This window comes from Pediculus humanus, genomic scaffold (genome assembly GCF_000006295.1).
Source record: "Pediculus humanus corporis 1103172108268 genomic scaffold, whole genome shotgun sequence".
Lineage (NCBI taxonomy): Eukaryota > Metazoa > Arthropoda > Insecta > Psocodea > Pediculidae > Pediculus > Pediculus humanus.
In genome coordinates this window covers 137,589-148,727 of record NW_002987837.1, presented here as the reverse complement: position 1 = coordinate 148,727, position 11,139 = coordinate 137,589, and the positions used below count along the sequence as shown (strand labels likewise).

The 11,139-nt window shown below is 27.2% G+C and overlaps 2 protein-coding genes across 2 annotated transcripts; one reads left to right on the top strand and one right to left on the bottom strand.

The window, feature by feature from the left end:
* Positions 1-3,992: 3,992 nt before the first annotated feature.
* Positions 3,993-5,337, bottom strand: Phum_PHUM500590 (uncharacterized protein; the record flags this gene model as incomplete). The annotated part of the gene is made up of 4 exons (XM_002430776.1): positions 3,993-4,063; positions 4,227-4,646; positions 4,897-4,942; positions 5,296-5,337. 4 exons carry the CDS (start codon positions 5,335-5,337, stop codon positions 3,993-3,995), a joined length of 579 nt encoding a protein of 192 aa, XP_002430821.1.
* A 1,458-nt stretch (positions 5,338-6,795) lies between these two features.
* Phum_PHUM500580 (uncharacterized protein) lies at positions 6,796-11,088 on the top strand (the record flags this gene model as incomplete). Its single annotated transcript, XM_002430775.1, has 4 exons — positions 6,796-7,037; positions 7,102-7,109; positions 7,276-10,747; positions 11,079-11,088. 4 exons carry the CDS (start codon positions 6,796-6,798, stop codon positions 11,086-11,088), a joined length of 3,732 nt encoding a protein of 1,243 aa, XP_002430820.1.
* Positions 11,089-11,139: the final 51 nt, after the last annotated feature.

Here is an 11,139-nt window from a genome sequence, read left to right as displayed (position 1 = left end):
CATTACGATCGTTATTTATTATTATTCGAATTAATTCTACTCTAAACGTTATAATAATAATAATAATAATAATAATAATAATATTAATTTAAACCCCCCCCCCGGAAAAATAAGTTAAACCTATTTCGATATTAAAATACAGGCACAAAACCTTTGTAATTATGTATACGTAATAAATTATTTTAAATTATTTTCGATGTTGAAAAACTTATGCTTCCTTTCATTATCATCATCATCATCATCATTATTATTATCATTATTATTTTTTATTTAAGCGATTTCAATTTGAAATTTAAAACTTATTACCGAATCATCATCAACTTTAACGGAAAAAAAGAAAAAATTTACGTCAACGGTTCGTCAACGTCACAAAATGACGTCATTAAAACGAGTGATAAAAAAAATTGAGTTTTCTGAACGCACACAACAACAACAACAACAACAACAAAAGTAAAATAATTTGTAATGATTCCTATTTTGATTATTATTATTATTATTATTGTATAATCCATCGTAATTAACGTATTGTGTTAACTTAATTTAATTTAATCGACTCGACGAATTTATTCGTGCGATTTATATATATATATATATATATATATATATATATATATATATATATATAATATATATATATATATATATATATATATATAATAATAATATATATATATATAATATATAATAATAATAATAATAATAATAATAATAATAATAATAATAATAATAATAATAATAATAATAATAATAATAATAATAATAATAATAATAATAATAATAATAATAATAATAATAATAATAATAATAATAATAATAATAATAATAATAATAATAATAATAATAATAATAATAATAATAATAATAATAATAATAATAATAATAATAATAATAATAATAATAATAATAATAATAATAATAATAATAATAATAATAATAATAATAATAATGAATCAACGTGATTTAAATTTGGTATTAAATAATTGTGTCGATTTATTATACACACGTGTCACGATTTTTACGTGTCAGGTAAATTTCATCCCTTAACCCTTTTTTTTCTCCCTTTTTTTCCCTTTTTCCCTTAAATTTTTTTTTTTTTAAAGTGATTTTAAACTCGAGGAAAATTATTTTAAGCCATTTTGAAAATTTTCTACAAAAAAAAAATCACAAGTCGAGAAATAATTAACAAAATCGAAGCAGACGTTTTTTGTCTATAAAAATAAAAAAAATTTTCAAAGAAAACTTGTCAAACCCACAATTTTCCATTTAATTAGGGGAGGGGGGAAATTGTGTACAGTTTATTTTTAAACCATCCCCCCACCCATTATTATTATTATTATTATTATTAGTTTCATCTTAACTTAAGGAAAATTTAATTTTTTTTTTTGAAAGAATTTTGATGAAATTTATCGAGTTGTGTAACTGACAGTTGGACGTTATTTAAAAATTTTCTTTTTCCCCCCCCCCATTTGCAATCTTTTAAAAAATTTTCCCCTCGTGCTGTTGTTGTTTTTGTTGTTGTTGTTGTTGTTGGCATGCATTTACATACCTGACGTGAAAACAATATTGAAAACAATGAAACATTTAAAAAATAAAAATAAAAAAAACCGAGAGAGAGAAATAAAATAAATAAATAAATAAAAATCAAATTGTTGATGACGTCACGGAAAAACAAATAAATTTTTAATGTTTAAATTCTACAGAAGGAAAAAGATTTAAATTTTTTAAAAAGTTTTTTTTTGGGGGGCTCAACAACTGCAAGGCATGCATTCAAACAAACAAACAAAGCAAAAAAATTCACATAAGTTAAAATTTTTGTTTTTTTTCTGTATCGCAACTATCAACCCCCCATCCCCCCCCCAAAAAAAACTTTTATTTATTAAATATATATTCCATCTGTTATCGTTAAAGTTTTACGAATAGAAAAAAAGTTAAGGGAGACCGATAAAAACGTTCTGGAAATATTTTAAATTTCCCAACAAAAAAAATTTTCATTTAACCCGTATCGCAAACCCCCCCCCCCAAAAAAAAACCGGAAAAACCTTCGTAATCACAATATACCAAACGTTCCTGATAAAAAAAAAATACAAACACAGGATTCTTTTTTTTTTAGGGGGGGGGGGCTACAAAAACTACCCGAAAAAACAACGAAAAAAAATTTTCCTAATCAGATAAATAAATAAATAAAATTCGCCATTTTTTTTTTTTTTTTGGAAAATTCAAAATTTCAAATAATTTTCCGATTAATTTCATTTGGAAAATGTTTTTAAAAAAATAAAATTTTTCAATCGTTGAAAATTTTATTAAATATCTTATTATTCGGATAACATCCGCACGTGTAATAAATTTTAAATATTTTCCGATATTCGAACAATAAATATTTTCCAAATTGTGAAAAACGAACCTTTTAGAAAAGCCTACGGAAAAGGGGAAAAACCAATAAAAAAATTTTCCCAGTAAATATTATATAAGGAAAATGAAAAAAAAAAAAAGTAAAAAAAAAAATTACGTGATGCGATTTACAAAATACTTAATAGCTTATGTATAAACCCCCCCCCCCAAAAAAAAAAAAAATTTTCAAAACCATTTATTCGTTTTTTTTTTTTTGGGGGGGGGACGGTATTTAAATGTCAGAAACTCGGTTCTGACATTTCCTAAACCTTTTTAACGTATTTTTAGTTTTGTATTCAACCTTTTCCGGTTTTCCACTTCAAAAAATTATCCCCTTATTTTCCCAATTTCAGGTACGTAACGTAATAAATATATACATAAACATAAAGCAATTTAAACTTTTAACGTGTTCATCCTTGAAAACTCACCGCCATTTTGAAAATAACGAATTATTATTTATAACTAACGACGTCTGGCGGGAAATTTTAGCAACTTGAATAGTACTAAAATTTCCCGTTAGAGGACGCTCAATACGATCGACTTTTCGTGACCTCAACTCACATTTTTAATACTATCAATGAGGAAAAAGCCGACCTGTTGTGGTTTCCGTTCTACATTTTTTTTTTTTTTTTTTTTTTTCTCTTTGATTTAAAATAATATTTATAATAAATGTAAGCAATAAAAAAAATAATGATAATAATAATTCTACGTTCTTTTCATTTTTTTTTTTTTTTTCGATGAAACTAAATCGTATAAAAACTAACGTTCGAAAACATAAAAACCTGTTGGCGTAACGGCATTAAATTTTTTTTTTTTGTTATTTAAACTAAACAAATTTTTGTATCAAATATGATATTGACGAATATTCTAAAAAATAATAATAATAATAAAATCGTAACGATGGGTAAAAAAAAACATTATTACCTATTTTCCAAACAAAAAAAAAGAAAAGTTTTTCCGGAAAAACAATAAAACTAAAATGGTTATCGTTACCCACAAAATTGGGGGGAAACAAAAGTTAAAAAATTAAATATCTTTTGTGCGAAAGAATTTAAATTTTCAACATCAAAGAGATGAAAAGTTTAAAAATAATAATAATAATAATAATAATAATAAAAGGCGTTAAAAGAAAAAGGGTTAAACGAACACGAATGGAAAAGTGTATCATTTGTAATTTGTAAAAAAAAGTTTTTTTTTTTTTTGTTTTGTTTTCCTACTTTTCAAAATGTCTTCTTTTCATTTCAATAAAAATTTCCCCCCTTTGGAATAATAATAATAATTAAATATTCAAATATTTGTGTGTTTGTGCGTGTGTGTGCGTGTAACCGAATAAATTTTTTCGACAGGCATCGATCAATTAAATCCCAATTTAAATTACATAATATAAATCAATAGAAAGTTTTTTTTTTTTTTTTTTTTTCTAAAAACCAATCGAAACTTTCTTAATTTTCGCTCTAAAATTTTTTTTTTTGAACAATAAAATAACCCAAATTATTAATTTAGGGGGGGGGGTGTGTGTCTTAAAAATTTTATCATATCGTTTTTTTTTTTTTTTGATTGTTAATTTTTTGTTAATAAATAATTAATTAAACGTTTGATTTCACTCACCTGTAACAGCTGATACCAATGACGATAATACAAACAATCGCTGCACCGGTACAACCAGCAACTATGGCTAATTACAACAAACAAACAAACAAACAATTATTAAAATTATTCATTTTTTTTTTTTTTTTCAATTATTTTAATATCATTATTAATAAATTTTATTTACGTACCTGTAAAATAAAAATCAGATCTATTGACTTCCGCCGGAAGGCTGCTAACAGGTATCATACGTACACCCGAATCCAGGTACGAAGATGACGTTTCTTTATTATTCGTATCTCTCGATGTTTTACTCGTTTCAAAAACGACATCATTATTATTATTAACATTATTATTATTATTATTATTTGTATTATCCATTTCCGAATTTCTTAATATGTTCGAATTGTAATCTTTGAAATTTCCAAAATATCTCGGATCAGACGGATTTACGGCAAATTCACTTTCTTCCGGTTTACCTTCCATGACGTAATCAAATTCCGGTTTCCGGTATTCTTTATTTGTTTTATAAGAATCATATCCGTTATTATTATTATTATTATTATTATTTCCTCCCTCTCGTAATCCTTCTCTCAATTCTGCTTCTTCTACGCTTTTTTGCAAATATTTTGCTATTTGTTGTAGTTTTTTAAATTCATCTTCCGTTATATCTACAAAAGAAAACCTTTTTTTAAAAAAAAGAAAATCTTCCGAGTTTTCACAAAAGAGTTACTAAACCCTTATGACGTAGTTGTATTATTTAATCCGGGGGGGAAGACGGTGGGAAAGGGTGGAATAAACGGGTAAAATCTTCTTAAGTTAATGATGGTAATTATTTCAAAAGTTTTTTTAAAAGGTTTAAATTTTTTTTATTAAATGACGTCATCATCGTAATAATCCTTATCGATAAAACGTTTTTACCGATATTGATTAATATTAATTTATTTATAAAAATTGTTGTTGTTGGCTATAATAAAAATAAATAAATATATATATATATATATATATATATATATATATATATATATATATATATATATATAAATAAAAAGTCAAAGTGTGAGAACGCTGTAGGGATTCCAGAAAGAATCGCTGTAGAAAGTTTTTCTATTTTTTTTTATATTAGTAATGTTTTCATGGATGTTAAAAAAAAAAAAAAGAAAAACTTTATCAAACTGAGTAACAAACATATAACATTAAACAAAAAGAAAAGTTTTTAAATTGAATTTTTAAAAAAATTATAAATAGTTATATTGTTAATAATTATTTTTTAAAAAAAAAAAAAAAAATGGAAGACATTTTGTTTTGTCATCATGTAACTTTTTTTAAAAGTGTAAAAATTTCAAGTTTGTGGTTAATCATTTTAAAATCATTAACAACAACAACAACAAAAAATAAATTTTAGTATAATTTTTTTTAATTTTGTTTAAACAATTTATGTTAAACTTAAACTTTTTAATATGATTTCAAGCATTTTGCAAATGTTTATCAAAAACCCTGACAATGAAAATCAGAGTAAAATTTTTTAAATGTTGCACACACAATGATTCTCTTTAAATTCTGAACAAAATTCTGTACAATGATTAAAATATTCATTTTTAATATTTGTTATTTATATATATATAAAATAATTTTATAAAAACTTAAAACTTTTTACAACATCTGTTAATTTGTAAAACATATAAACAGATTGAAATATATTGATGATGTATATCAATGTAATTTCATTATTAATATTATTAAGTATTGCAGAATTCATAACAGATTATTTTAAAAAAAAAAAAAAAAGGTTTTATAAAACATTAAAAAAAAAACCACTCCCAATTGAAAATTTTATTTACAATGAAGAATATAAAAGGTCAAGTTTAAAAAAAAAAAAATTTACTTTTTTTTGGGCAACATTATGTTTAGCTCAAGTGATTTTTTATCCCTGATGTTTTATTTCTACCTGATTAAAAATAGGGAAAAACTAACAAAAAAATAAAAAAAATAAAATAATCAGGTATTATAAAAACAATGGGGGGGAATTCATTATTACTAATTAAGATAAGTTAAATTTTTCTATTGTTATGGTTTCCTGCACATATGTTAACTCATTTTTATTTAAATCAAATCCATTCTTGTTTTGAATATTTAAACAAATATGCTTATTGATTTTTATTTAATAAGAACAAAAACTAATTAACTGACATGCTTTAACTAATAATAATAATAATAATAATAATAAAACTTTGAAATTTGAAAAATGCTTTGTATAAAATATACATGTATAATTTGTCATTGTCAGTTTATTACATATGTTTGTATTAATATAAATTTTATTTAATGAAATAAAAGTAGAATCATGGAAATATGTTAGATTTTTTTTAAAAATAATAAGTAATTATATGAATTTGTTTAATTAACACGTAGGTACTAAATTATTTAATAGTAAATTTTTTACTCACCAGAATAATATTCCGTTTTAACTGTAACGGCTAATAGAAAAACTATCAAACCAAAAGATAAAAAAGCTTTTGCCATATTTGATGTCGCGTTAATATTTACTTTTAAAAAAAATCAAATTCAGGTCCATATGTTTTTTAATTTAGCGTCATTTCAAAATCAAGTCCACATGAATCAATATTCTGAAAAGAACAACGACTGAGCAAAACAAACGAATTTTATCATTTGCGCATTTCATAATTTCGTGGCGTTAAAAAAAAAAAAAGTGTCAGGAGACAATTTTTTTTAGCGGTTATTTTTACCGTGTATAAAATGGCGTAGTTTCGTATTGTTAATTACTACTTTGTTGAATGTTTTTTTTTTTTTTCCAAAGCTATGACTCAAGTAGATGCTTTGATTATACATTTTGTACTTCCCAACACCCTTGCTTCTCAGGAACAATGTTCAGATGATATAAAACTTGCTTCTGAGCTCGTTATTAAATTGGGTGGAAAAATAGAATGGAAAAGACCATCAGATTTTGATACTTATAAACCACAAAAAAAAGATGTATTTGTATTTGATAAATTTGAAGGACCTGTTTTTGAAAAACTTAAATCTAATTCATCTAAACATGTGTATGTGTCAAACTATTCAACTCTTTTTTTAAATATTTGCACTAATTAACAACTCTTTTGTTAGATTAATAGGTTTTTTCTTATTAAATTACTAATACAATTTTTAACATAAAAAGTTTGTGATGAGAAAATTTGATAGTAATTATTTTAAAGAAATTTGCACCTTTTAGCTAAATTTTTTTTTTTAAAAAAGAATCTTTTTAAATGTTTTTCATATTTTATTTTTTCAGAATTTTAGGAGTAAAATATCTACTTACTTGTCTCTCAAAGGATAAAACTATACCTCCAAGCCCTTATCCACTTTTTTCTGAAGCAATGAGAAATCTTATTGTGACCAGTAGTGGATTTGATTTAGCGACCAAAAAGGTAATCGAACAAAAAGTTCAATATATGGGAGGGCATTATGACAATGCTTTGAGAAGTATTGTCACTCATTTAGTCGCTAAAAATAATTTATCGAATAAAGCCATACATTCTTATAAAAATAATATAAAAATCATGAAAATATCTTGGATAGAAGATGTTTGGGAACATAATTTAGTAAACGATGTTAATGGCGATGATGAAATTTTTCAACATCACATTTCGCCACTGTTTTTTAATTTAAAAATAACCACATCTGGAATTAGTAAAAAAGAAAAAGATACCTTAAAATCACACATAGAAAATAATGGAGGACAGTTTATGGGAGCTTTAGATGTGAATCAAACTAATATTCTTATAGTTACAAAACCGGAAGGAGAAAAATTTAGAGTTGCAAAAAATAAGAATCTTACTTGTGTCACTCCAAAATGGGTTCATGATTGTGTCGCAGCTTCTGCAATTTTGCCCTTTACTCCTTACACGATCGAATACAGCAGTAGCCCGAAATCGTCAACACCAAATGGGAAAAACTCCAATGCCAATATGTCTGCCAACTTTACTGCTAACTTTTCCATCATTAAAAAACCATCGTTTGATTGTAGCAAAGCGATGAATAATTTGGATGAAACTTTATCTACTCTCAATAGTAAAACCAGTTTTCAAACTCCTAAAAATTCAAAACAAATAGAAAATAATAAAACATTAAGTAGATCAGATAAAAATTCAAAACATTCTCACTCGACTACAATCAATAACATTTTGTTGAAAAATTTAAAAGATGCTGGACAATTTTTGGATGGTTTAAATATTTTTATATATGGATTTCAAGCGGAAGAAAGTGAGAAATTGAAGAAAATTTTAAATAAAGGTGGAGCGACTAGATTTAATGAAATGTCTGAATCTGTAACTCATGTCATAGCAGCCAGTGAAAACGATGGTAACTTGGAAAAATTTGCAAAATATGGGGCTTACATACTTTCAATTGGTTGGCTTGTCGAATGTATAAAATTGAAAGGTAAAGCAAATGAAAGTAAATTTTTATTGATAAACAATTCTACTAATTCATCAGAACCCCCATCTCCCATGAGCAAAAGAGGAGCACAACTTTTATCACAAAATGAAGTAATCAGAAGAGATTTCGATTCTGTATGTGATCAATTGGAAAAAATTTCACATTTTGATGAATTGTTAAATAGGTATAATTCATCTCAACCTGGAATGCCTTTGGATAAACCAAAAGAAACAAACGGGGATTACGGCGGTGCAAACATAGTCTCAAATAATTTTAATAATTTTAATAATCAAGATGAGTCTAGCACCAGGTCATCAGAATTGAGCTCCGATGAATTTTTTGCTGGACTTTCTTTTTTTTTATCAGGAGACCTATCAGAGGAAGAAGTCAAATATTTGGAAGACTTAATTGTTGAAAGGAAAGGTCGAATAGTAAAAAAACGAGATTTTGGAGTTCCAGATTATGCAGTTGTGCCCGTTATTGGAGCCCTTCTGACCGGAGTAACAGCCAAGGAAGTTGTAAATGTATATTTTATCAAAGACTGTTGTGTCGAAGGATGCGTTCTAACTCCTCGTTACTATCATCAACCGATTGCTTGCGTAAGAAATGTGACACCTTTAAAAAATTGTATTATATCCGTGAGTAACTACGTTCAAGGTGAAAGAGAATTTATGGAATTGATGATAGAAGCATTAGGAGGTATAGCTCAATCTTTATTGGCCAGAAAACCTAAGCAGGGAGCATTGAAATCGACTCATTTGGTATGTGCCGAACCCCACGGTCAAAAATACGAAGGAGCTTTACGTTGGGGTCTTCCCGTAGTTCATCACGATTGGCTTTTGAAATGTGCAGCTCTCGGTGTTCGAGTATCTGAAAAACCTTATTTGGTCGGGAATTGTAAATTTTCACCCGAACAAAAAAACACATCCGTCACTTCACAAACCTCTAAACTTTTATCTAACGAAGTGCCCTGTCCCGCAGCTTTGCCGTCTAATAAATCCACCGAATCTAGAACTGTTGACAAATTACCTTCGCAACGTCCGGAACCTGTGACAGAAACAAGTTCGGGTTCTCATCAAATAACACCGGTTCATAGCGCGTTAGCAAGAGTCAAAGCCACGGAAACTCCTAAAAGCGGTAACAGTCCAGATCCTAACAAAACAATAACTCCCACCTCACCCTACGGTGCGTTCTACGGAAAGGGTAGTCCTACGCCAGGAACAAGAAAACGCATTTGGAAGTGGATGAATCAAGGGGTTGAATTTCCCTTGGATACTCCGACCAGAACAGTAGAAATCGAAGAACCGTCGACGCCAATGTCCGAATTAATATCGAGACATTTGGAAATGCTCAAGAGAAAACCGGAAGACCTTCCTCCGGACTCACCCAGCGAAATCCCATTCAAACGTTTAAATTTAGATTTATCCGAAAGTGATAGTCCGAACAAAGAAGTTGTTGTTCACACAGGTTTAAAAATGATGAAACAAATCGAAGAAAATTACACGAAACACGACCTTAAATCTCCCATATCGATAAAGAAGACAGGAGAATCCGAGGGTCATCAAATGGTGATAGTTAGCGAATCCCAGGCTCACACCGAAGTAGGTTGGGACGATCCATTAGAGAAAATAAGTTTAGGCACGGTGGTAAATTTAGACCGGGACAATGGAAAGGATAAAAAGCCGAAAGTTTTTATGATTTCTTGCATATCGAAACAATTGGAAGAAATCAAAAGTTTAATAGAAAAATCCGGAGGCGTGGTATCGGGTTATCCTTATTTCGATAACAAAGCCACGCATTTGATCGCTGGAAATTTAACAAGAGCGGAAAAACTCATGGGAAGCATCGCAGCCGGATTATGGGTTTTGCATCCCTCCTACATCGAAGCATTGAAATCCATTAAAAACGTGTACGAAATATCAGAGGAAGACTACGAATGGGGAAGTCCGAAACAAAGATTTCGTTTGAATTTGTTATCGACGAACGCCGCAGATTTCGCAATATGTTCTTACTCGTGGAGAATCGGACTCAAAGATGGGGAATCCCCTCCTTTTGAAAATCAAAAAGTTGTCTTGCACGTATCACATTCGAAATACGATTCTTTTAAAAGACTGATCGAAGCCGGATGCGGTATCGTCGTCAAAGGTCAACCTCCAAATTATTCCGGTGTCGATGCCAATCTTTGCTTGTACGAAGCTCACGGCAGCACTCAACCCATTAATTTTTCGTACCTGGCAAAAAAAAAAATACCATGCGTTTCAATTTTATACATTAGTGATACATTGCTTAGAGATAAAAACGCGTTGAATAAAAATTTGATACCGGAATATTTGCAGTACGTTTCATCCGATAAATAAATTTATAATTCAAATTTTAAATTCAAATTTTTTTTTTTTTTTTTTATTCCCCCCTTCCCCTCTTCCCTTCCCCTTCGCAAGCTATTTTTATTATTTTTTTTTTTTTTTTTGTAAATATTAATCATTATTAAAAAAAAAAAAAAAAAATATTATTTATAAAATTAATTTTATTTTTATTTAAGTAGAAAAAATAATTATTATACGTCGTAAAATATTTTTCGGACCAAGTTTTTTTTTTTTTTTTTTTTTCCTTTTCGGTACAAATAACTATTTATTTTTAAGTAATAAATAAAATAATTTTTTAAAGAGGCGCGAATAGAAAACAATAATAGATGTAACAAAAAAAAAAGAAAAAAAAAAAAATTTTTTT